The sequence below is a fragment of the Neoarius graeffei genome, chromosome 8 (genome assembly GCF_027579695.1).
Source record: "Neoarius graeffei isolate fNeoGra1 chromosome 8, fNeoGra1.pri, whole genome shotgun sequence".
In the NCBI taxonomy this organism is placed as follows: Eukaryota; Metazoa; Chordata; class Actinopteri; order Siluriformes; family Ariidae; genus Neoarius; species Neoarius graeffei.
Genome location: NC_083576.1, coordinates 79,518,002 through 79,545,979, shown reverse-complemented (window position 1 = coordinate 79,545,979; position 27,978 = coordinate 79,518,002). Strand labels below are relative to the sequence as shown.

The 27,978-nt window shown below is 43.2% G+C and overlaps 1 protein-coding gene across 1 annotated transcript; it reads right to left on the bottom strand.

The window, feature by feature from the left end:
- Positions 1-96: 96 nt before the first annotated feature.
- Positions 97-27,978, bottom strand: olfml1 (olfactomedin-like 1). Its single transcript, XM_060928293.1, has 3 exons — positions 27,685-27,978; positions 6,848-7,133; positions 97-6,258 (listed from the first exon to the last, which is right to left on the bottom strand). The coding sequence occupies exons 1-3, from the start codon at positions 27,793-27,795 to the stop codon at positions 5,471-5,473; spliced, it is 1,185 nt and encodes a 394-aa protein (XP_060784276.1). The 5' UTR covers positions 27,796-27,978; the 3' UTR covers positions 97-5,470.

The window sequence follows — 27,978 nt, the reverse complement described above, 5'->3', positions numbered from 1 at the left end:
TTTATGCTAGATGATTTCATGCATGGGTTTAGTAATCAGAGAGAATGACATCAATAATCACAGGAGGCAAACAATAATGACCAAAATATACATATATATTTTTCAAAATGCTGTTTATTCATATTATATGATCTAATGTCTCAATGTCACCACACTATCATGTGTATATGAAGTGATACAAATGATATGGCTGCAATAACATAGGTAAAGTTGCTTTAATGTATGGATCCCCCCATTTTTGTAATGTCTAGGACTAACCAGGAGAGGGCGGTACAATATCTATATAATGGCTGGGTGAAGCATATAAATAGGTTAAAATGCAGATAGAGTATAGTCTCCCTGTATTGATATCCAGTCTTGGGGGACAAACTGGTTTTTCTTTGTGTTGACCTGGAGAAGCCATGGCCTAAAGGTTGCCGGTTTGATTCCCTGGAACAGCAGGAATGGCTGAAATGCCCTTGAGCAAGGCACCTAACCCCAACTGCACCCCAGGCTGCTCTGGGTATGCTGTATGTCACTCTGGATAAGAGCATCTGATAAATGCCTGTAACATAACACACCTAATGCAACTTCATCAGCCATTTACTGAGTCCACTGGTCACAAACTCTACCCATGTGGATCTACTCTTCTGATCTTTCATCTGACCTAATCTTCTTCACCTGATTCAGCAAATCAGTTTCTTCAGTAGACATTAGGTATTAGTTCCATGTGTAGCAAATACATTCAACTCTATTTATACAACAATTCTTTCCAGTCCACTAATTTGACTGGATGAGCAGCGTTCCAAGGGTGCTTATATTTAGTATAACTGCACTAGGATGTTTGACCATTTGTATCACTTTACCTGTGCGTGTTCACCATGAAAAAAGTCAAATTCTAGCAACAGTCTTACTGAAACAATTACTACAATACAGTTAGCAAAATCCTTAATAGATATAGCAAACTATGCATCCGTCCATCCATTATCCATAACCGCTTATCATGTACAGGGTTGCAGGCAAGCTGGAGCCTATTACAGCTGACTATGGGCAAGAGGCAGGGAAACCCTGGCAAGTCGCTAGGTCATCGCAGGGCTGACACATAGAGACAAACAACCATTCACACTCACACCTACGGTCAATTTAGAGCCACCAATTAACCTAACCTGCATGTCTTTGGACTGTGGGGGAAACCGGAGCACCCGGAGGAAACCCACGCAGACACAGGGAGAACATGCAAACTCCACACAGAAAGGCCTCCGTTGGGCCACTGGGCTTGAACCCAGAATCTTTTTGCTGTGAGGCGACAGCGCTAACCACTACATCACCATGCCGTGCAAACTATACATGAATATAACTTCTGACTTAAAATATGAAAGCTTGTCACATAAAAATGAAAAGGAAGAAGGGAAGCCAGTTTCGGGGGATGCAACTTTAATGGGAATGTACAAATCATTGTGAACTAGCTAGCCAGCTAGCCGATGGGCTATCGGTGAGTGTGGGTTCTTTGGGATTTATTTTCATTCACAGAGCATACTGTGGCCATATTGTGTTCGAATATTATTAATTTCTTATTACTTCCATCAGCTTTCTTGGAGGAGGTTATCAAAATCTGTTCACTTCTTTTTGAGTTATGTTGGGAACACAGCATCACTCAAAAAGTAGTGAACAGATTTTGATGACATTTTAAGGAAAGGTGGACCATGGGCCACGGAATAATTGATTTGATTTTGATGCAAATCCAGACTTGTATGTAGAGCCAGGATCCAGATATGTATGCAGATTGAGGATGTTTTTTTAATTGTTCCCAATGTAACTGAAAAAGTAGTGAACAGATTTTGATGAAATTTGTAGGAAAGGTGAGCCATGGGCCAAGGAATAATTGATTAGATTTTGATGCAAATCCGGACACATGTAGATCCAGGATCCAGATATGTATGGGGATCGAGGATTTCTTTGCCTGTTCTCAACGTAACTCAAAAAGTAGTGAACAGATTTGGATGAAATTTGGTGGACAGCTTTAGTATTATCCTTGGTTCAAGTGATTTGATTTTGATGTTGATAATATGTGGCATGGCCGAGGTATGCACTCTACCAAGTGCCCTTCTAGTTTATCAACTGTTCTGTAAAAGCAATGCCGCACGTGCAGTCATGCTGTTATACTGAATATTGGCACATCTGTGATCACCTGCAACCTTGTGCCTATGGTCAAATCATAGCCATGCTGATGTTCAGTATAATCACAAAGTAGCTCATGCAATAAAGCTTAAATACGGTGCTACTTGGCGTATATGGAGGCGGTGATTGCTTAGCAGTTAAAGGTCTACAATAGTGCTGGAAGGATTATAAGCTTACATCTCAAACCTGTCACAAAGTCCTTGTCTGGGCATTGAGCACGGCTCTTAAGCCTCATCTGCTCAGATCAAATTGTATTCTGTGTTTTATGGATAAACACGTTGGATAAAAGTGTCTTCCAAATGAGAAGCAAAAACAAGGAACAAGTTCAAAGAAATACAGAGAAAAACCTGCTAATATAAATGGGAGACAACAGTTATCATACCGTGGATGTTGCACAATACTGTTAGAACCTTTAATGAAACTCTATTGGCATGCTCTCAGAAAAAAAAAAGTGGTTCTTTGAATGTTGTTTAAGTGTTCAGTAGACATTTAAGGGCTTAGCTTCCAAAAATGAGCTCTACTTCAGGGATGTAGTTACATCTTTTACATTACGTGGCATTTAGCAGACACTCTTATCCAGAGCGAAATTCAATGAGTGCAAGAGTCAGGTACATGAAGTGGTGAACTTCTAGACAAGAAAGTTCTAGTGCCAACTGAACAAGTGACAGCAATACCTAATATATATGCTGCTGGAATACCGATACTCAAACAGCCAAGGAAACAAACCAACCATACAAAGTACTGTACAACTAAATAGAGAACTCAAAACAGCTAACCCCAGGCTACACAATACACAGCCTGGGTTGGGCAGGACTGATACACAATTACACAGTAGGCACTAGGGAAGAAGGGGAGAGGTGCAGCCTGAAGAGGTGAGGCTTCAGTTTGCACTTGAAGGTGGAAAGGGAGTCGGCAGTTCTGACCTCAAAGGGAAGGTCATTCCACCAACAGGGAGCCAGGACAGATAGTAGTCTTGAGTGGGCTGGGTAAGAGCAGAGAGGTGGAGGGGCCAGGTGACCATTAGTAGCAGAGTATCAGGATTTGGCTGGCATGTAGGGGCCTTTTATAATAGCGTGGCCAGGTTAGACCCAATGAAATTATTGGGGTGGCAATCTAGGGTGGCGCAAAATACTAAGCAATGTTAATTTGTTTTCTACCAAGCTACAAAAACGTCACAGCTTAAAAAAATAAAGCTACACTTTATTAAATATGTTAACATAATGAACTTAATATAATAAAAGCCATGGCCTAATGGTTAGAGAAGCAGCTTTGGGACCAAATGGTCACTGGTTTGATTCCCTGGACCAGCAGGAATGGCTGAAGTGCCCTTGACCAAGGCACCTAACCCTTAACTGCTCCCCAGGCTGCACTGGTTATGTTGTATGTCACTCTGGATAAGATCGTCTGCAGTATATCATTAGATAATAACAAACTGAATGCTATGCCTTCAAATAATGAATATTGTTAGTGTACAATAGTTTCACCAATGATTGGTCATCTGTTTCTTTGTTGTGGCACAAGGGAATAATTTGCTTCACTGACCACAACAAAGAAACAGATGACCAATCATTGATGAAACTATTATACACCAACAATATTCATTATCCATCAATTATCTGTAACCACTTATCCTGCGCAGGGTCGCGGGAAAGCTGAAGCCTATCCCAGCTGACTATGGGTGAGAGGTGAGGTACACCCTGGACAAGTTGCCAGATCATCGCAGGGCTGATACATAAAGACAAACAACCATTCACACTTACATTCACACCTACAGTCAATTTAGAACCATCAATTAACCTAATCTGCATGTCTTTGGACTGTGGGGAAACCGGAGCACTCAGAGGAAACTCACGCAAACACGGGGAGAACATTCAAACTCCACACAGATGGGCCCCTGTTAGCCACTGGGCTCAAACCCAGAACCTTCTTGCTGTGAGGCAAAAGTGCTTGCTAACCACTACACCACCGTGCTGCCCAATATTCATTATTTGGAGGCATAACATTCTGTTTGTTATTATCTGACGTTAGCTAATGATATACAGGTATACAGCAGATGCTCTTATCCAGAGCAACATACAATATACCCATTGCAGCCTGGGGAGCAGTTGGGGGTTAGGTGCCTTGCCCAAGGGCACTTCAGCCATTCCTGCTGGTTCAGTGATGTTGAACTCCCCCCGTGATGCTGAAGTGGGACTTTGATTATTATTCAGTTCAAACTGCCCTATGGCAAAGAGTTACAAAGTTTTTCAGTTCATCATTCTATGTGATTGGCGACTTGGGTTAGCCAAGTGTTTGGCCATGCTTCACGCTATGGTGCTAAATGCTATGGTACATGTTCTAATTGGACACTACTTAGAACCTTTAAGGCATTCCCCAGACAAACAAAGAACTCTTAAATGTAGGTAGATCTTCAACAGTGATACAACTCAAGAGTTACAATCCAACCTATAGGTCTTCAGTCCAATCAAGCAGGAGCACACGAGATTGCGCTGATTCAATCAATCAGTCTTAGTGTTCAGATGCCTGATGAGCTGTATTCAGTGTAATCCTGCTTGGTTAGAATGAAAACCCTGAGAAACATTGACCCTTTGCAGATAGGATTAGACACCTCTGATCTAGCCCATTGTAATTCACCTCCATTCAGAGAACACTTGACACATCTGATATTGCCTTTATAATTTACATTTAGATTTGCAGGAATGGTACATCATACAGTCTGGTGGGCCCAGAACTCAGGTTTGGAATTGTGGCTATGCGTGACGAAAATAGACTTATCACTTAGACTTTGTTTCCAAATCCAGTCTTTAGGGAGTATCAGAAACTTCACATTTTTCACTCTTTCCTAGCTCATTACATGCTAGTGCCTTGGACTGGTGGATTGGTGTTGGAAAAGTGTGAGAAAGCATAAATATAGACCTTCTATGAGTTCCTGTAGTCTTACAAAACAAGGTACTGAATTGAACCATTGGTTGTCTTCGGGATTTAATTTTCAAGGGTGCATCTATTGTATCTTTATTATGTATATTTCAGAGAAAGGGGAAAGGAAGGGAGTGGAAGGTGAATGTAGTGCATCTTTAGAACTAATTTCAACAATTGTGGCCATTAATGTAATATTCTGTACTTTAAACAAGTTTTAATGGGCCACAACATTCACTTTCCAAGGTAAAGGTACACACTAAAGGTACACACTAAAGGTATCTATGATGTCTCCTTAATGGTACCACCCACGTTTACTACAATATAATTTTTCTGAGCATGTGATCATTACATTGAGACATATTGACTAGGTAGAGTTAAGTAGTATCATTATAATTTAGGTGGCCTTTAACTTCTTCTTCAGATCCAACTGGTAGATGGTTTGGTAGCCATCATCCCAGGCGTAGATCTGCTTGTCTTGTGGGTGATAGTGTACGCTTGAGTGGCTGGAGTAGCGCTTTGGGAAGTACATCACAGGCAATTCCTCGGTCCAGATGGTGTCGTGGATATCAAACACGCACTGGATGCTGGAGCGCCCTCCCGAGTGTGTGTTGTAGATGACGTACATGGTGCCACAGACTATGAAGGCACCTTCTGCATTGTGGCTCTTGCAGGTCGTATCCCATGTGTGCTCCACCGACAAACTTTGCGAGTCCAGTTTGGTGATAACAAGATTCCCTCCGAAGTCTGGATCTGCATGGATGACCCATAATCCCAGCTCATCCACTGCGAAATCCAGGAAAGTATGTGGGGAGAGCTCATAGGTGGGTATACGCCCAGCGGCAGGCAGAAGCATGCGGTCAGCCACAGTGCGGTTGACCAGGCTAACCTTCAGCACTTCGTTTCGAGTGTCAGCATTGTGATAGTAGACAAAACCATCATAGACAGCATGGCCTGTTCCCTGCCAAGGCCGAGGAAGATGGATGACCTTGAGCTTGCTGGTTGAAGTGGAGTCTGTGAAGATCTTCAGTGAACCAAATTGAAGCAGTGTGTTGTTCCTGGAGCCGCTAAAGAAGTAGATCTTTGAAGAGCCTGTGGTTGGGTCTTTTAGCCATGAGCCAACTACATCTCCTGCCTTCTTGAGGATTTTCTGTGATTTGATGCCAGAGAATCTGGTGCTACATGCTGAATGAAGTTGGAAACAGGAAAGAGTAATGAAATAATTTAACACTACCATTTATTTTGTTTTATTACACATTTTGAAATTTAAATGCAACTCTGAGATCAAGTTTTATGTAAGGAATAAAACACTTGCTGTTATGCCATTAGAGGAAAATAATAAATGTAAATTTTCATGTTAAAAAGTTTCATCTATGCAGCTAATTTGGTAATCAGAAGTGATTTTTTTAATACTTTGTACTGCATAAAAAGCTTTTTATGCAGTACAAAGTATTAAAATGTAAATTTTTGTGGAACGTTCTTCTGACCAATCCGAATTCAAGTGAAACTAAAACTGAATTCTCAAAAATCTAACATGTTATCATGCTAAGTCACTTTTTAGTCATCTCTATTCTCACAGAAGGCTTCAGTAATGTTTGATAGAATATTATGACTGTTAAACTTCTGAAAGCATCTCTCAGACATACATGACTTTTGATTTATGGGGTTCTGAATTATCTGTATATTACCGTACATGAGTAAACTCCCTCAACAAATTGGCAGGAAGAGCTGAGAGCATCAACTCAGAGAAGGATATTAGTCTAACATTGTTTACCTTTTCCCTGTATGATTACAGCTTTCCTTTTGCTTTGGGCTTCTTTCACTTGTTGATCCAGCAGAGAGTCCAAGATCTCTACATTCGATGTGTCAGGAAGTTTATTGTACAGGTACTCAACATCTCTTTCCACTCGGTCCACCCTTGTAGCCAGGGTGTCCACGTAGCCTTGAATCTCTGACTTTAGCACATTCACACTGCGATCCTGACCACGCATTTCTGTGGACATGTCGTACATCTTCTGCTTGACACTTTGGACGTCTTGATCACATCTTATAAGACGTTCCTGTATGAAAATAAATTGAAAACGGTATGTAAAATAGAATTTGTTGGGAAATTTGTTGATAACCTATGACAGATTTGATGTCCTCTGTTTGCTTTCTTAGTTGTAAGTTTTAAGTACAGTTAGAGCAACGATGCTACTGTCACTAAAAATCATGGAAGTCATTTTTAAATTGTTTTAAAAATATCTGCCTCAAACCACATCCAGTTCTGCAGTGATGTCAGTCAGAGTTGTTGGAGTGGTTTAGGACCCAATGGGACTGTAATTTTGCATGAGCAAAATGTTACTATGAAGCAAAACACTGTAACCTTATTAAAGCAGCCATCTTGGAATACCAAAATAATTTTTGCTCTTAGCACTGCTTGCAACATTCCACCTTGTATTATGTGAAATCCGAACATAGAATTAGCAGTGATGCAGGGGATAATTTTGAAATTTCATTTGTAAATACAGACTGTCCATTCTTTATTATTATTATATCCACATTCACTAGATATGAGCAATCGCCTGCTCTGATTGGCTACTCTGCTACTAGGCTATCAGCTCATATACTGTGAGTAGAGAAAAACAAAATGGCGGAGAGTGTTGGTGAACCAACCGAGGATGAACTAAAAACTCTACTCGGAAACAACCCCCCCCCAAAATACAATAAAAGCAACAGAATATGGAATGAAAGTATTTGATGGTAAGAATGTATTTTTTTTTTGTATTTTTCAAGAATTATTATTATCACATTTTTTCAACAAATTGCTCCTGTCATTTCACTGGTTTGTTTACATTCTTCATCTTTAAACATTAAAGTTTGTTGAATTTTTTTTAGACTGGTTCAAAAGCTCAAAAGAAGTTTGAAAATTACAGAACTGAAATGTCTTGCACAAAATAAAAATAAATGTCTTGCAAAAAATAAAAATAAAATTATTATTATTATTATTATTATTATTATTATTATTATTATTATTATTATTATAACCTTTATTTAACCAGGTTTGTCCCATTGAGATTGAAGATCTCTTTTACAAGAGAGACCTGGCCAAGAATGGCATCACAAAAAAACAACAGTTTCAACACATTGTCACATTAGACATAGACATAAAAATACAAATAAACAATTGAATTTACAAAATCAGGTCAAGATCAAATAAGACATTTCCATTCAAATAAAACATTTGCACTCATGAAGCCTCAATACAATGGGATTTATCATGGACTTAAATACATTCAGAGACACCAGATTTTGGAGTTTGAGCTCTGACTGCAAATTATTCCATGTAGTTGGAGCAGAAAACCTAAAAGCTTTCTTCCCCATTTCTGTTCTAACCCTAGGAACAGTAAAATGTAAAAAGTCCAGAGAACGAAGACTGTAGGCTCTATTATTCAGGATTAAGAGAGATGATAAATAAGATGGAATCATCTCAAGGATAGCCTTGTAGATAAAGACATACCAATTGCCAAGCCAGTGCGCATATAAAGATGGCCAATTTACTTTAGTGTATAAGACACAGTGATGAGTTAGAGCTCCACAGTTTATGATAAACCTCAGAGCTCCATGATACACACTATCCAGCACGTGAAGGCACTGAGTGGAAGCATTCATATATAACACATCACCATAATCAATAATCGGAAAAAAGGTCAGCTCCACCAGTTTCCGTTTCACCCCAAAGGAAAAACAAGACTTATTTCGAAAATAAAATCCAAGTAAAACCTTCAGCTTCTTAGCAATATACAACCTGAGTCCAAAAAAGTTGGGACAAAGTACAAATTGTAAATAAAAACGGAATGCAATAATTTACAAATCTCAAAAACTGATATTGTATTCACAATAGAACATAGACAACATATCAAATGTCGAAAGTGAGACATTTTGAAATTTCATGCCAAATATTGGCTCATTTGAAAATTCATGACAGCAACACATCTCAAAAAAGTTGGGACAGGGGCAATAAGAGGCTGGAAAAGTTAAAGATACAAAAAAGGAACAGCTGGAGGACCAAATTGCAACTCATTAGGTCAATTGGCAATAGGTCATTAACATGACTGGGTATAAAAAGAGCATCTTGGAGTGGCAGCGGCTCTCAGAAGTAAAGATGGGAAGAGGATCACCAATCCCCCTAATCCTACGCCGACAAATAGTGGAGCAATATCAGAAAGGAGTTCGACAGTGTAAAATTGCAAAGAGTTTGAACATATCATCATCTGCAGTGCATAATATCATCAAAAGATTCAGAGAATCTGGAAGAATCTCTGTGCGTAAGGGTCAAGGCCGGAAAACCATACTGGGTGCCTGTGATCTTCGGGCCCTTAGACAGCACTGCATCACATACAGGCATGCTTCTGCATTGGAAATCACAAAATGGGCTCAGGAATATTTCCAGAGAACATTATCTGTGAACACAATTCACCGTGCCATCCGCCGTTGCCAGCTAAAACTCTATAGTTCAAAGAAGAAGCCGTATCTAAACATGATCCAGAAGCGCAGACGTCTTCTCTGGGCCAAGGCTCATTTAAAATGGACTGTGGCAAAGTGGAAAACTGTTCTGTGGTCAGATGAATCAAAATTTGAAGTTCTTTATTGAAATCAGGGACGCCGTGTCATTCGGACTAAAGAGGAGAAGGACGACCCAAGTTGTTATCAGCGCTCAGTTCAGAAGCCTGCATCTCTGATGGTATGGGGTTGCATTAGTGCGTGTGGCACGGGCAGCTTACACATCTGGAAAGACACCATCAATGCTGAAAGGTATATCCAGGTTCTAGAGCAACATATGCTCCCATCCAGACGATGTCTCTTCAGGGAAGACCTTGCATTTTCCAACATGACAATGCCAAACCACATACTGCATCAATTACAGCATCATGGCTGCGTAGAAGAAGGGTCCGGGTACTGAACTGGCCAGCCTGCAGTCCAGATCTTTCACCCATAGAAAACATTTGCCGCATCATAAAACGAAAGATACGACAAAAAAGACCTAAGACAGTTGAGCAACTAGAATCCTACATTAGACAAGAATGGGTTAACATTCCTATCCCTAAACTTGAGCAACTTGTCTCCTCAGTCCCCAGACGTTTACAGACTGTTGTAAAGAGAAAAGGGGATGTCTCACAGTGGTAAACATGGCCTTGTCCCAACTTTTTTGAGATGTGTTGTTGTCATGAAATTTAAAATCACCTAATTTTTCTCTTTAAATGATAAATTTTCTCAGTTTAAACATTTGATATGTCATCTATGTTCTATTCTGAATAAAATATGGAATTTTGAAACTTCCACATCATTGCATTCCGTTTTTATTTACAATTTGTACTTTGTCCCAACTTTTTTGGAATCGGGGTTGTACAGAATATGTGCCTTAAAAGACAAATGGTCATCAATCAAGAACCCCAGATGTTTAAAAGTAGATACAAGTTCAATTTGTTGACCATTACTGGTGACAATGACAAACTGATTTAACCTTGCTGATTTTGAATTAGTGAAAAGCATGTTTTGCTTGATCAGCATTTAGAACAAGTTGCAATTGGCAGAGTAGTTATTCGCCTCTATTAAACGCATTCTGCATATATGCAAACACTTCTGAGGCCGTGGGTGCAAAGCAATATATGACTGTGTCGTCAGCATAAAAATGAAAGGCTACATTTGGGATATTCACTCCAATATTGTTTATATACAAGGTAAACAAAGGGCCTAATACTGAACCTTGTGGCACCCCCTTGTGGACAAACTGAACCTCAGAAGAAAAACCTTCTAACTGGACAGCCTGGGTTCTGTCTTTAAGATAGTCTGCAAACCATCCAACTGCATGTACAGAAAACCCAAATGCTGTAAGACTTTCAGTCATAATGTTATGGTCCACAGTATCAAAAGCCTTAGAAAAGTCTATAAAAAGAGAAAGAGAGCACTGTTTATTATCTAAGGCTTCTGTAACGTCATTTATAGAAGAAAGAAAGCACAACTTTATTCATCACACACTTGTGAAATTTCCTCTCTGCATTTAACCCATCTGAAGCAGTGAACACACACATGCACAATGAGCACACACACATACCCAGAGCAGTGGGCAGCCATGCTAACAGCGCCCGGGGAGCAGTTGGGAGTTCGGTGCCTTGTTCAAGGGCACCTCAGCCCAAGGCCGTCCCATATTAACCTAACTGCATGTCTTTGGACTGTGGGGGAAACCGGAGCACCCGGAGGAAACCCACGCAGACACGGGGAGAACATGCAAACTCCACACAGAAAGGCCCTTGCCGGCTGCTCGGTTCGAACCCAGAACCTTCTTGCTGTGAGGCGACCGTGCTAACCACTACACCACCTTGCCGCCCAACCTTATAACCTTCAAGGTTGCAGTAATGGTGCTATGTTTTTTGTGAAATCCTGACTGGGAAATCGATAAAATAGAATTAATTGTCAGGTATTTTTTTACTTGTTGACTGACAAGGAATTCACGTACCTTAGCCAGAACAGACAGTTTAGAAATAGGCCTGTAATTGTTTAAGATAGTTGGATCGCCTCCTTTCAAGAGGGGGATAACAAACGCAGATTTCCAGACTTTGGGAATTGCACTGGTCAAAAACTAAGATTAAAAATGTAACACAGTGGAACAGCTACAATTTCAGATGCCAGTTTTAAAAAGAAAGGCTCCAAATTATCTGGTCCTGGTTATTTTTTTTAGGATTAAGGTCTTTTAGCACTTTAGTGACCTCTGCTGTAGAAAAAGGGGTGAAATTAAAAGCCTGAACATTGCCAGCGGCCCTATCAACCTGTGAAGGGTCATTAGAGGACTTGTCACTTGGGGAGGGTTGTTTAAAAGGGTTTTTAGAGTTAAACAAAAACCCAGAAGAAATAAAATGTTTGTTAAAACAACTTAATATGTCTGTTTTGTCAGTTACCCTGCTACCATCAATCAGCATACTGGAAGGGAGACTAACTGAGTTCGAGGTGGAAGACAAAGATTTAATTGCTTTCCAAAATTTCTTTGGATTTTTCAAACTTTTAGTAGTCAAAAACAAGTAAAACTCAGCCTTCGTATTTCAGAGAAGAGAAGTAAATTTATTTCTTAATTGTCTAAAATAAAGCCAGTCAGTTTCCAAACCTGGCTGCACGGTGGTGTAGTGGTTAGCACTGTCGCCTCACAGCAAGAAGGTTCGGGTTCGAGCCCCGTGGCCGGCGAGGGCCTTTCTGTGTGGAGTTTGCATGTTCTCCCCGTGTCCGCGTGGGTTTCCTCCGGGTGCTCCGGTTTTCCCCACAGTCCAAAGACATGCAGGTTAGGTTAACTGGTGACTCTAAATTGACCGTAGGTGTGAATGTGAGTGTGAATGGTTGTCTGTGTCTATGTGTCAGCCCTGTGATGACCTGGCGACTTGTCCAGGGTGTACCCCGCCTTTCGCCCGTAGTCAGCTGGGATAGGCTCCAGCTTGCCTGCGACCCTGTAGAACAGGATAAAGCGGCTACAGATAATGAGATGAGATGAGTTTCCAAACTTGATTTACGTGCCCTTACCCATGCAGAATTTCGCTCATGCAGAACTTCTGCTAGTTCGGTTGTAAACCATGGATTATCACGGCCTTTAATTCTAAATTTGCGCAGGGGGGCATGTTTATGAACAAAGTGACTGAAACGTTCATGAAAATAACTCCAAGCCAATTCAACATCATCAAAAAGGGCAATTCTATCCCAGTCAAAGTAATAAAGATTATTCAAGAAGGCCTGTTCAACAAACATTTTCATATTGCGCTTCTCTACAAAGCGTGGCTTACTTTTTGGGAGCCTTGTGCCTCTCACTACCGCTATCACACATTGATCACTCACATCATTTAGAAAGACACCTGTTGTCACATATTTAGAAGGCATGTTGATTAAAACTAAGTCAATGAGTGTTGCTTTTTGAAAACATTTGGGATTGGGTCTAGTAGGGGAAGTAATTAATTGTGTGAGATTAAGAGAATCACATTGTGCTTTCAGATCATCGGACACGGGCATAAGCCAGTCCCAGTTTAAATCTCCCACCAAAAGTAATTCATTGTATTTCAGCTGTGATAAAAACTTCACAAGGGAAGATAATGCATTTTTAGAAGCAGATGGTGGTCTATAACATCCTACCAACATGATACGGCGATTCTTCGATAATTCAATTTCAAGAGCAAGCAACTCAAGCTCTTTAGATACTGACTCTTTAAGCACTAAATTAACATCAGAATTACTCCTGATATAAATCGCAACTCCGCCCCCTTTTCTTGGACGATCAGCACGATAAACATTATAACCATTAATACAAATATCCTTGTCAAGCACGGATTTTGTGAGCCAGGTTTCAGATAAAACAATAACATCAGCATTTGTTGAGTTTATCCAGACCTTTATCAAGTCCATCTTGTTTAGTAGACTCCTTACATTTATATGAATTAGTCCAAGACCAGTTCTGGATTTAAAATCTGCAGGGGTGTAACAATGTGCCGGTGAATCAGGGCTTGGATTAGTCTCAATATTCCCTGAAAGCAATAACAATAGTATAACAAAACGTTTTAGCCTGATGCTACAACCTTTTACATCAGACACTAGGCTGGAGGAGTAAGTGTTAGCAATAAAGGAGGTTGTAGAACTACAAAAATGCTCACTCAAAACAAGGAGACAGCAAAACTGAAGAGACATGTCAGATTTAAGCAACCACTTGGATATATTCAAAGACACTGCTACCCTTTGTTCAAGTGAAGTTGTAAGAGTAACTCTGCAACAGTCATTGTAGGGAAAAATCACATTTTCATAGCTAGATTTGTAGCCTACCCAAACTAATATATCCTCCTGAGACGATGTTATAGTAGGAGAAGGAATGCCACACATGTGGGACCACCACCCAGTTGGTCCACACAAAGAAATAAAGCACAATACAATGATTAGCGACATTGTAGAAGAAAAACAGTAAAACTGTAGACTACACTGGAGGCTTGGATTGGGTTAATGTCCAGATGGCTACCTCACAGGCCTCAGGCTGCAGAGCAGGGTAGATGAAGCAGGCCCCAGGCCGCACAGCAAGACAGAAGAAGCAAGCCTCAGGCTCTAGAGCAGGGCGGAAGGAGCAGGCCTCAGGCCACGGCGAAGCGCCCGACCGCGGACGCAGTGGAGGAAAAGAAAAAAATGATGATGATGATGATGATGATGATTGATGCACCAAACCAGAGGTTCAGGTGATGGATCAGTGTCCAGGCTGTGAGGTCAGAGAGGCGGTCTGATCTCATGACCTGAGCCCACCCACTTGTCAAAAACCTCACTCGAGCACAGAGATCAGTGACGGTGATCCGCTTAGCGTAAAATGCTCAGTTTCTCAAAATCCAGTGAATGTGGATAGAATAAAACAGTTATTCCACTCAATCTCATCGTACATGGCTTATAGATAACTCGGTGCTATGCGCCTCATTGGCTATCAGCTCATGCATGACTCGATTTGGTGGAACAACTGTTAATTATAAATGGATTGGGCATGCATATATTTGTTTGTGTGGAAAGCATTATTTTGGTAGCTACATGACTCTTGTATCTCCAGCACAAAAGCTGAAGAAACAAACCTCGAACGACAAAACCATGTCTTGTCTGATTGACTGCATGTGGAATAATTGTGCCAAATTGTGCAAATGTGATTTTCTATAGTCGTACACAGCTAAATCTCCAGTGTTGAATTAACACCCAGAGTGTTGATTTAACACCCTACTGTGTTTATATAGGTCCAATTGGACACAAATTAACTCTGAAAGTGTTAATTCAACACTGAGGAATTTGCTGTGTATGGTAGCGATTCAACTATTTACAACCCCTTTAGGGTTAAAGCTTGGGTGTAAATAGCATTCTTGACAACAGACACTTGGACGTTTGTCTTGTGATGGTGCTATCACCATGTTGGCTATCCATCCTGGGTACAAATAAATTTGCTAACTACTGACACCTGCATAGAAAATTTGCCTGAGTAAAATTTACTCAAACTGAAGAAAATTTTACTCAATGCTGGATAACAGTTGGTCTCTTTCTAAAAAGAGTAAAACTTACTCTTTTGACAGAGCTGTTTTTTCCAGAGTCAATTCTCCTCAGGGGCGGCACGGTGGTGTAGTGGTTAGCGCTATCGCCTCACAGCAAGAAGGTCTGGGTTCGAGCCCCGTGGCCGGCGAGGGCCTTTCTGTGTGGAGTTTGCATGTTCTCCCCGTGTCCACGTGGGTTTCCTCCGGGTGCTCTGGTTTCCCCCACAGTCCAAAGACATGCAGGTTAGGTTAACTGGTGACTCTAAATTGACCGTAGGTGTGAATGTGAGTGTGAATGGTTGTCTGTGTCTATGTGTCAGCCCTGTGATGACCTGGCGACTTGTCCAGGGTGTACCCGCCTTTCGCCCGTAGTCAGCTGGGATAGTCTCCAGCTTGCCTGCGACCCTGTAGAAGGATAAAGCGGCCCTCGCCAGCCATGGGGCTCAAACCTGGACCTTCTTGCTGTGAGGCAACAGTGCCAACCACTACACCACCGTGCCACCCTTATTATTATTATTATTATTATTATTAATAAAGTTTCCCTTTCTTGGCCTGTTTCATAACTGTTTGATGCCAGAATACAAGCATTTATTCATATTCATATGTTTAAGTATGACTCATGCTTTTCAAACAGCTAAATGTTTTTCTTGTTAAAATTAGTGGAAACTTGGTTTTGCAGCTCCTGTGCCTCATAAATGGCTTTTTTCATAAAACCAACACATGGTCAAATGCAATATACAAACCCCATTTACAGAAAGGTTGGGATGTTTTCCAAAATGCAGTAAAAAACAAAATCTGTGATTTTTTTTATTCATGTGAACCTTTATTTAACTGATAAAAGTACAAAGAAAATTTTTTCAGTAGTTTTACTGACCAACTCAATTGTATTTTGTGAATATAAATGAAGTTAGGATTTGATGCCTGCAATACACTCAAAAAAAGTTGAGACAGAGACAAAATAAGACTGAAAAGTTTCTAGGATATTCAAGTAACACCATTTTCGAAGATTCCACAATAATTGGTAACAGGTGAGGATATCATGATTGGGTATAAAAGGAGCATGCACCAAAGGCTCAGACTTCACAAGTAAGGATGGGTTGTGTCTCACCACTTAGTGTCAAAATTCAGACAATTGTGAGTCAATTCAAAAATAACATTTCTCAAGGCAAGATTGTAGAGATTTTAGGTCTTTCAAAATCTACAGTACATAATATTGTGAAAAGGTTCAGGAAATTTGGAGACATCTCAGTGTGTAAAGTGCAAGGTAGTGCCTGAGAAACTGTCATGCTAATGTGACAAATATGGCCACATGGGCTCAGGAGTACTTCGGAAAATGTTTGTCACTTAACACAGTCCACTGCTGCATCCAGAAATGCGATCTAAAACTGTATTATGCAAGGAGGAAGCCATTCATCAATTCTATGCAGAAATGCAGCCAATTTCTCTGGGCCCAAACTCATCATAGATGGACCGAAAGACAGTGGAAACATATGCTGTGGTCAGATGAGTTCACATTTCAGCTTGTTTTTGGGAAAACTGAATATCAAGTTCTCTGTGCCAAAGGTGAACACGACCATCCAGTTTATTATCAGAGAAAGGTGCAGAAGCCAGCATCTGTCTCAGGGACATCAGTGCCAATGGCATGGGTGAGTTGCATGTGTGTGAAGGTACCATTGATATATTGGGGCATATATTAGGATTTTCGAGAGACATTAATCAAGGGAATGTCTCTTTCCAGGAAGTCCATGTTTATTTCAGCAGGACAGTGCCAGGTCTCATTTTGTACGGGCTACAACAATGTGGCTTAGACATAGAGTGCGTACGCTTGACTGGCCTGCTGCCAGTCCAGATCTGTCTCCTACTGAGAGTGTATGACGCATCATGAAGAGGAGAATCAGACAACGGTGACCATGGACTGTTGAGCAGCTGAAGTTTTGTATCAAACAAGAATGGACAATAATTCCAATTGCAAAACTGCAACAGTTAGTGTCCTCAGCTCCCATATGATTAAAAAGCATTATTAAAAGGAAAGGTGATGTAACACAATCATAATAATGTCTCTGTCCCAACTTTTTTTTTTGAGTGTGTTGCAGGCATTAAATTCTAACTTTGTTTATATTTACAAAATACAATTAAGTTAGGCGGCACGGTGGTGTAGTGGTTAGCACTGTCGCCTCACAGCAAGAAGGTCCGGGTTCGAGCCCCGTAGCCGGCGAGGGCCTTTCTGTGCGGAGTTTGCATGTTCTCCCCATGTCCGCGTGGGTTTCCTCCAGGTGCTCTGGTTTCCCCCACAGTCCAAAGACATGCAGGTTAGGTTAACTAGTGACTCTAAATTGACCATAGGTGTGAATGTGAATGGTTGTCTGTGTCTATGTGTCAGCCCTGTGATGACCTGGCGACTTGTCCAGGATGTACCCCGCCTTTCGCCCGTAGTCAGCTGGGATAGGCTCCAGCTTGCCTGCGACCCTGTAGAACAGGATAAAGCGGCTAGAGATGATGAGATGAGACAATTTAGTCAGTAAAATTATTGAAAATCTTTTCTTTGTACTTTTGTCAGTCAAATAAAGGTTCACATGAATTAAAAAAAATTATATATTTTGTTGCATTTTGGAAAATATCCCAACTTTTCTTGAAATGGGGTTTGTAAATTAACCAGTAATATTTTATATTAAAGTTCCATTAATTAACAATTATTCGCCGAAGACTGTCAGTAAACCTGCCAATTTCGACCAAACTACAAACATGGACTCTATGAACTACACTTCCCAGAACTCACAGCACCCTCTGTCTCCCGACTATTAACCACAGCTGTCACTCATCACCCTATTAGTCCCTCTGCCTATTTAAACCTCACTCTCACACCATTTCACTGTGAAGTATCGTTTTGCCTTTCCCAGTACATATTGTTTATTTCTGACTGACACATGGTTTCTCGACTTTAGCTTCTCCTCTCTTGTTTACTCTCTTGCCTGTCCTCATTTGCCCTGTTTGCCGTTCGCCCGACCATTGCTAGTTCTTCGACCCTGATTCACGTCTCACGTTTTGGCTTGTTCACTGTTTGCTCTCCATATGTCTGTAAGTGTCTGCACTATGACAGGATACTTTGCCATCATGGATGCAGTGGAAGAGGCGAAGCAGACAGCTCTCAACACTCAGGGATGCTTGCTAGGAGATCATCAGCAGATGCTAGCTGACCTCAACACCAGGATGTCACAACTAGCAACTGCAATGTCACAGGCCTGCCTGCTGAGTTCCGAACCAGCTCCGAGCCCAGCACTACAACTCCCTGCCCTCGGAGAAATTCGCCGGAGATCCGCTCGCATGTAAGGGTTTCCTTTTTCAGTGCTCAATGTACTTCACTACCATGCCTAACCTGTCTGATAAGCACAAGATAGCTAAATTTTTCTCCTTTCTCACAGGTAAAGCCCTTTGATGGGCCAGTGCTGTCTGGAACAACGGCAATGGACCCATGAAAGCCTATGAACAGTTTTTTTGCCCAATTTAAGAGGGTTTTTGACCATGAACCCAAAGGCATTGAAGTAGGTGAAAGTTTACTCACCATGTCACAAGGTTCCAGAAGCGTGGCAGAGTACATGCTGGAATTTAGAACACTAGCAGCCACTAGTGGATGGAATAAGCCTGTGCTTAAAGCAGTCTTTCGCAAGGGGCTACACCCGGAAATACTGAGTGAGCTCACCTGCTGGGATGAACAGTTGACACTGGATTCTCTCATTGACCTTGCGATCCATTTGGGCAATCTTCTGATTCACCATCCCTCTCTACAAGTGGCTGGTAAGCCTGCTCATACCCTGGAAGAGAGCTCTGCTATGGAAATCTCCCACACCCGGTTATCATGCTCCGAACGCATTAGGAGCAGAAGGGAGGGACTATGTTTCTACTGTGGGAGTTTGGAACATCAACTCAACCGCTGCCCCATTCGTCATCCTCACTCTTGCAGAATGTCCTACATGCCATGTAAGTCCCACTCGCAGGTTTACTTCCAAGTCATTCCAAGTTGCTGTGTTGAAGTTGACTTCTTCTACCCATGTCCTCTCTGCTCTCATAGACTCAGGAGCAGAGGGGAACTTTATCAGCAGCGTGGTCGTCCAGAAGTTCAACTTGTCCACAACTCCACTTCAAAGTCCACTCAACATCAGCACAATCAACGGAGGACCCATAGGGGATGGTTAGGTCTCTTAGCGCACCACTCCCATCTGTGTCCAAGTAGGAATTCTTCATTCGGAGCTCATTTCACTCTGTCACCACCACCGACTGACATGACATTATTCTGGGTTATCATTGGCTGCAACTCTGACCCCTTAATTTCTTGGCAGAACAAGGAGATTCTACAGTGGTCACCCACATGTTTTCAAGGCTGCATCTCTTGTCCCAAGATCACACTTACTTCCACTTCTGTGGAGAGCCCCCAGCCTGACTCCATGGACAATGTTCCCAAGTGTTATCTGGACCTCAAGGAGGTTTTTAGTAAGGGTAAAGCTGCGGGTTACCACCTCATAGGCCTTACAACTGCGCTATCAACCTTCTACCAGGCACATCACCACCTAAAGGGCGCATCTACCCTCTCTCTCAGAAGGAGCAATCTGCTATGGAGGAATACATCCGAGAGGCACTCAAACAGGGATACATCTGTCCATTGAAATCTCCCACTTCAGCAGGCTTCTTCTTTGTGGAGAAACATGGTGGTGGTCTTTGTCCTTGCACTGACTACAGAGGGTTGAATCAAGTGTCAGTCAAATACCTTTATCCACTTCCTCTGGTCCCAGCAGTCTTAGGACAACTCAGGTCGGCTAAGATCTTCTCCAACCTTAATTTACGCAGTGCATACAATCTCATCTGAATAAAGAAAGGTGACGAGTGGAAAACAGTGTTTAGTATGACCGCCGGCCATTTTGAGTACCGGGTAATGCCGTATGGCCTCTCTTCAGTGCCTAGCATGTTCCAGTGTCTCATTAGTGATGTGTTATGGGACATGCTAGGCAGATATACCATTGCCTACATCGACGACATCTTAATATATTCCCTGAATGAAGAGAGTCACATCGAAAGCGTTAGGATGGTCCTCAAATGTCTATTCCATAACCACCCCTACATCAAAGCAGAGAAGTGTGAGTTCCATCAGCACCATATATCGTTCCTGGGCTACATCATCAGCTCTGAAGGTGTTAGCATGGATGCATCCAAGGTCTCTGTGGTCATGTCTTGGCCCACTCCCATGTCAGTTAAGGAATGCCAATGTTTCTTAGAGTTCACCAACTTCTACCACTGTTTTATTCAGGGTTTCAGCTCTATTGCTGTCCCACTAACATCACTACATTAGAAGGGGCCCAAGCGTCTTCATTGGAACCCAGCAGTGGAAGAAACTTTCGGTCTCCTCAAGCAAGCTTTCACCTCAGCTCCCATCTTGCAACATCCAGATTCAACCAAACCCTTCGTTTTAGAGGTTGAGTCATCTGACACGGGAGTTGGAGCTGTGCTATTGCAACATTTCGGAGAAAAACAGAAACTCCATCCAGTAGCATTCTTTTCCAAGAAACTCTCCTCAGCGGAAAGAAATTACGATGTGGGAAACCAGGAACTACTTGCCATAAAACTGGCCCTTGAGGAGTGGCGACACTGGCTGGAGGGAGCCACGCATCCGTTTGTTATTCTCACCAACCACAAAAACCTCGAATATCTCAGAAAGGCCAAGCGGCTAAATCCTTGCCAAGCCAGGTGGTCCCTCTTCTTCACCAGGTTCAATTTTGCCATCTCATTTCATCCAGACTCCAAGAATACTAAGGCTGATGCCCTATCATGAAACTTTGCTCCCATGCTCCAAGACCCCGGTACCTATCCCATACTTCCTCCTCAGTGCTTCATCCAGTCAATTACCTGGGACATAGATAAAGAAATCAGAGACTCTCAACCCCAAACACTTCCCAACGATCTTCCACCCAGTCTCCTATATGTACCCAAGCATCTTAGGAGCAAACTGATTACGTGGGCCCACGCCTCACCAGCCACTGGACATCCTGGCAGCCAACGCACCCATCAGATGATCAGGAATAAGTACTGGTGGGAAAACATGCTTACAGAAATCAACCAGTTCATCTCCTCATGTTCCACCTGCGTCCAAGCCAAAGTTCCCAGAACATTTCCAGCTGGCAAACTTTGTCCCCTCTCGGTTCCTCAGAGACCCTGGTCCCACACCGCCATCAATTTCATCACCGACATCCCCCCTTCACTAGGTAAAACAACCATCATGGCAACCGTTGACCGTGTCAGTAAACCTGCCGATTTCAACCAAACTACAAACATGGACTCTATGAACTACACTTCCCAGAACTCACAGCGCCCCCTGTCTCCTGACTATTAACCACAGCTGTCACTCATTACCCTATTAGTCCCTCTGCCTATTTAAACCCCACTCTCACACCACTTCACTGTGAAGTATTGTTCTGCCTTTCCCAGTACATATTGAGCATTGTTTGTTTATTTCTGGCTGACGCACGGTTTCTCAACTTTAGCTTCTCCTCTCTTGTTTACTCTCTTGCCTGTCCTTGTTTGCCATTTGCCCGATCATTGCTAGTTCTTCGACCCTGATTCACATCTCACGTTTTGGCTTGTTCACTGTTTGCTCTACACTCCTCTTCTGCGCATATGTCCGTAAGTGCCTGCACCGTGATAAAGGTGAGGTGAATATCGGTGAATAATAGCTGAGATGAAGTCAAGGTTATTATTCACTGAGCCTGAGGCGGGTAAGTGTTTTAGTATAAATATACAGGTGATGATTTAAATTTTTTTTTTTAATTATTTATTTCAAAGTTCAAAATACAAATTAGTCACATCAATACTTTTGTTTTTAAATTGATAAAATAAATCACAATTCCACCTTACCTTGGAATAGTTTTAGACCAAACTTCGTAGCATCTTTAGTGCTTTTAGGAACAACATTTTCTTTCATAATTTGTAGTTCTTCCTCACTTATGGTGATGAAGCGATTGGCTGCCATTTTGCCGAGTCACTCGAGGTGATTATCGAGAAATAGTCTGATCGCTCGACCAATCAGTGCGCAATTTTCTATAATCACTTGTGTATTTATACTAAGTAACATTATTTACAGCATTAGTTAACATGAACATTAACTTCAGCGTTCCTTCATCAAAAATCATGAGTAACATTAACCAAGTATCAGATGCATGAATTAATTCATTTTTTATGTTAATGAAATATATACACCCCTCCTAGAACTGCCACCTTATTGTGGTGGAGGGGTTTGTGTGCTTGAATGATCCTAGGAGCTATATTGTCCGGGGCATTATGCCCCTGTCAGGGTTTCCCAAGGCAGACAGGTCCTAGGTGATAGGCCAGACCAAGAGCAGTTCACCAAAACCCTTATGGAGAAACAATCGAGGACCGTGATGTCACCCGGTATGGTGCAGCCAGGGCTCCACCCTGGAGCCAGGCCCGGGGTTGGGGCTTGTATGCGAGCGCTTGGTGGCCGGGCCTTTGCCCATGGGGCCCGGCCAGGCTCAGCCCGAAGAGGTGACGTGGGCCCGACCTCCTGTGGGTTCACCACCCACAGAGGTAGCAGTAGGGGACTGGTGCAGTGTGGATTGGGCGGCAGTCGAAGGCAGGGGCCTCGACGACCTGATCCCCGGACACAGGGGCTAGCTGTTGGGACATGGAATGTCACTTTGCTGGGGGGGAAAGAGCCTGAGCTTGTGCGGGAGGTTGAGAGGTACCGGCTAGAGATAGTTGGGCTCACCTCCACGCACAGCTTGGGCTCTGGAACCCAGCTCTTCGAGAGGGGCTGGACTCTCCACTCCTCTGGAGTCGCCCATGGTGAGCAGCGGCAGGCTGGTGTGGGCTTGCTTATAGCTCCCCAGCTCAGCTGCCATGTGTTGGAGTTTACCCCAGTGAACAAGAGGGTCGCCTCTCTGTGCCTTCGGATTGGGGAGAGGGCTCTTGCTGTTGTTTGTGCCTACGGGCTGAATAGCAGTATAGAGTATCTGGCCTTCTTGGAGTCCCTGGGAGAGGTACTGAGGGGTGCTCAGACTGGGGACTCCATTGTGCTACTGGGGGACTTCAATGCTCATGTGGGTGACGACAGTGACACCTGGAGGGGCGCGGTTGGGAGGAACGGCCTCCCCGATCTGAACCCGAGTGGTGTTTTGTTATTGGACTTCTGTGCTAGTCACGGTTTGTCCATAACAAACACCATGTTCGAGCATAGGGGTGTCCATAAGTGCACGTGGCACCAGGACACCTTAGGTTGGAGGTCGATGATAGACTTTGTTGTCATTTCATCTGATCTCCGGCCCTATGTCTTGGGCACTTGGGTGAAGAGAGGGGCTGAGCTGTCAACTGATCACCACCTGGTGGTGAGTTGGATCCGCTGGCAGAGGAGGAAGCTGGACAGACCTGGCAGGCCCAAACGTATGGTGAGGGTCGGCTGGGAACGTCTGGCCGAGCACTCTGTCGGGGGGGGGGTCTTTAACTCCCACCTCTGGGAGAGCTTTTCCCAGCTTCTGAGGGAGGCGGGGGACATTGAGTCTGAGTGGACCATGTTCTCTACCTCCATTGTGGACGCAGCTGTTCGGAGCTGTGGCCGCAAGGTCTCTGGTGCCTGTCGTGGCGGCAATCCCCAAACCCGGTGGTGGACACCAGAAGTAAGGGATGCCGTCAAGCTGAAGAAGGAGTCCTATTGGGCCATGTTGACCTCCGGGACTCCTGAGGCAGCTGACGGGTATCGGCAGGCCAGGCGTGCCGCAGCTCAGGCAGTTGCGGAGGCAAAAACTCGGAACTGGGAGGAGTTCGGGGAGGCCATGGAGAAGGACTATCAGTCAGCCTCAGAGAAATTCTGGCAAACCATCCGGCACCTCAGGAGGGGGAAGCAGTACTCTGCCAACACTGTTTACAGTGCGGGTGGGGAGCTGTTGACCTCGACTGGGGACGTTGTTGGGCGGTGGAAGGAATATTTTGAGGATCTCCTCAATCCCACCGTCATGTCTTCCATAGAGGAGACTGAGGCTGATGACTCAGAGGTGGACTCGTCCATTACCCAAGCCGAAGTCACTGAGGTGGTTTGCAAGCTCCTCGGTGGCAAGGCACTGGGGGTGGATGAGATCCGCCCTGAGTATCTCAAGTCTCTGGATGTTGTGGGGCTGTCTTGGTTGACATGCCTCTGCAACATTGCGTGGCAGTCAGGGACAGTGCCTCTGGAGTGGCAGACTGGGGTGGTGGTCCCTCTTTTTAAGAAAGGGGACCGGAGAGTGTGTTCCAATTATAGGGGAATCACACTTCTCAGCCTCCCAGGGAAGGTTTACTCCAGGGTACTGGAGAGGAGAATTCGACCAATAGTCGAACCTTGGATCCAGGAGGAACAATGCGGTTTTCGTCCTGGTCGCGGAACACTGGACCAGCTCTATACCCTTCATAGGGTGCTCGAGAGTTCATGGGAGTTTGCCCAACCAGTCCACATGTGCTTTGTGGATGTGGAGAAGGCATTTGACCGTGTCCCTCATGGTATTCTGTGGGGGGTGCTTCAGGAGTATGGGGTTCGGGGCTCTTTGCTAAGGGCTGTCCGGTCCCTGTACGAACGGAGCAGGAGTCTAGTTCGCATTGCCGGCAGTAAGTCAGACCTGTTCCCAGTGCATGTTGGACTCCGGCAGGGCTGCCCTTTGTCACCGGTTCTGTTCATAATTTTTATGGACAGAATTTCTAGGCGCAGCCAGGGGCCGGAAGGAATCCTGTTTGCGAACCACAGTATTTCATCTCTGCTTTTTGTGGATGATGTCCTGTTGGCTTCTTCAAACCAGGACCTTCAGCATGCACTGGGGCGGTTTGCAGTCAAGTGTGAAGCGGCTGGGATGAGAATCAGCACCTCCAAGTCCGAGGCCATGGTTCTCGACTGGAAAAGGGTGGCTTGCCCTCTCCAGGTTGGTGGAGAAGTCCTGCCTCAAGTGGAGGAGTTTAAGTATCTCGGGATCTTGTTCACGAGTGAGGGAAGGATGGAGCGTGAGATCAACAGGCGGATCGGTGCAACCTCTGCAGTGATGCAGTCGCTTTACCGGTCCGTTGTGGTGAAGAAGGAGCTGAGCCAAAATTTACCGGTCGATCTACGTTCCGACTCTCACCTATGGTCATGAGCTTTGGGTAATGACCGAAAGAACAAGATCGCGGATACAAGCGGCTGAAATGAGTTTCCTTCGCAGGGTGGCTGGGCGCTCCCTTAGAGATAGGGTGAGAAGTAGAGCCGCTGCTCCTCCACATCGAGAGGAATCAGCTGAGGTGGCTCGGGCATCTTTTTCGGATGCCTCCTGGACGCCTCCTGAGGGAGGTATTCCAGGCATGTCCCCCCGGGAGGAGGCCCCGGGGAAGACCCAGGACACGCTGGAGAGACTATGTCTCTCGGCTGGCCTGGGAACGCCTCGGTGTTCTTCCTGAGGAGCTGGCCGAGGTGTCTGGGGAAAAGGAAGTTTGGGCTTCCATGCTTAGACTGCTGCCTCCGCGACCCGGCCCCGGATAAAGCGGAAGAAGACGAGACGAGATGAGATGAAATATATACAGTTGCGGTCAGAAGTTTACATACAGTGACATGAATGACATGGCAATATTTGGGCTTTCAGTAATTTCTTTGAATTGTTCTTTTTCTGTGGCAGAAAGATTGTACAGCATCCATCTTTAATAAAAAAACACTAGAATTTGGTGCACAAGTTTTAATTTTCTTCGAGTTTTCTGAAATCAACACAGGGTCAAAATTATACATACAGGGTCAAAAATATACATACAACACACCTAATAGTTGGGTAAAATGTCTCTTTGCAAGATTCACCTTGACCACACATTTTTGTTTAACATGAACAAGCTTCTGGCAGAATTCTGGTTGGATATTTCATGACTCTTCATGGTAGAATTGCTAGAGTTCAATTAAATTTGTTTTTTGTTTTGTTTTTCTTGGCATGGAGTCGACTTATAAGCACAGTCTATATATTTTCAATAGGGTTGAAGTCAGCACTTGCTTTAGGCTTAATGTTAGCCTGCTTTATCCTCCACAACCAGCTCTGATACATGTTTGGGTTCATTGTCCTGTTGTAAGTCCCAAATCATGTTCAAGTTTCTGATGGTTTATGCTGAAGAATTCTGAGGTAGTCCTCCTTCTTCATTATTCCATCCACTTTGTGCAATGAACCAGTTCCACTGGCACAAAACAGCCCCAGAGCATGATGATCCTACCACCACCACCAGCTGGTACAGTATCCCTCTGTATATGGTGGTCATTGTGGCCAAACAACTCAATCTTTGTCTCATCTGACCATACAGCTATCCTCCAGAAGGCTTTTTCTTTGTCCGTGTGGTTAGCTTCAAACTTTAGTTAAGCTTAAAGGGGTCAATTTTGGAGCAGGGGGTTATTTATTGGATAGCAGCCTTTTAGTCCATGGTGATCTGAACTGTAGACAGTGATCCATCAGCTTCCAGTTCATGGCAGGGCTGTGCCATGGTGGTTCCCAGGTTGTTCCTGACCATCTAAACTAATTTCCTTTCAGCTGATGGTAACAGTTTGGGTTTTCTTGAAGCAAAGTGGCTTGGCAAAGTGACTACACCTCACAAAAATGTGCATACAATTGTTTGAACTGATCTTGGAATTTGCAGTTGTTTAGAAATGGCTCCAAGAGACATTTTGGAGTTGTGTACATCTGCGATCCTCTTTCTCAGATCTGCACTGAGCTCCTTGGACTTTCCCATTGTATTGTGTGTTGGTCAATCCAATGAGTGCTGTAAACAAACCCTTTTTATGAAGGCACAGAGAAGCTACCAGCTGTAGTTAATCATGATCACTAACAGGAAGTTAAGAGACCTCGGCCTTGGCAAGATAAAAAACATTTTGGAAGTTTCAGCACCTCTGAATTAATAATCTAAGTAGGCGTATGTAAAATTTTGACCCTGTATGTGTCATTTTGACCCTGTGTTGATTTCGGAAAACCCAAAGAAAATTCAAACTTCTGCACCAAATTGTAGTTTTTTTTAATTAAAGATGTATGCTATACAGTCATTCTGCCACAGAAAACAAACGGTTCAGAGAAATTACTGAAAGTCCAAATATTGTCATGACATTCATATCCAAGATGACATTCATGTCACTGTATGTAAACTTCTGACCACAACTGTAGTACATGCATTGACTAAGGTTTATTCAATCCATGACTAAAAATACCCACATAAATTAGCAAAAATTAAATGATGTGTTTTTGATTGTTGATAATTTCCTGAACTCTGGTCTCCAAGTGTAAATATTAAAACTTGCTTTTCAGCCTCAACCTCAACAAATGTTCATTAAGGTATTGTTCATGTTCAGTATTGTGGACTTAATTTGACTAATTAATGGCTTATTTGTTTTATTATTTTTTGAAAAAGCATTAATTCCTGCTTGTGTTAGTTGCTTATCATGTCTGAATTTTGTTCATATTAAGAAAATGTCATTTGAGGGAAATTTCTTATAAAGCATTACCAAGTAATCTTTTCTATAAAACTTTATGCTCTGTCAGTGGGAAACTCTTACCTCCATCTCCAGGATTCTCCTCTGAAAGTATTCCATCATAAATACATCCTGAGTAGATATTTGAGCTGCACCCAAAGACAAGAAGAGCATTGCTAAGAGTTTCAGAAACATCCTGCACAGCAACTATATGTTTACTCACTAATTTCTGCAAAAGCCAGCAAGGAAAAAAGTTCTCTGCTGCCCAAATACAGTCTGATAAAAATGGCGTCTGGCTGAAATGTGTGTTGCTGGTTGTTATCCCGTGCAATTCTGGGATTCAGTCCGAACAGTCTTCAGGAAAGGCAGGTCCTTACA

Coding starts and splice junctions, on each gene's coding strand:
- olfml1 (XM_060928293.1), bottom strand. CDS start 27,795: ATGTTTCTGAAACTCTTAGCAATGCTCTTCTTGTCTTTGGGTGCAGCT. Junction 7,134..27,684: donor GGAGAATCCTGGAGATGGAG/GTAAGAGTTTCC, acceptor ATTTTCATACAG/GAACGTCTTATAAGATGTGA. Junction 6,259..6,847: donor TGTAATCATACAGGGAAAAG/GTAAACAATGTT, acceptor AACTTCATTCAG/CATGTAGCACCAGATTCTCT.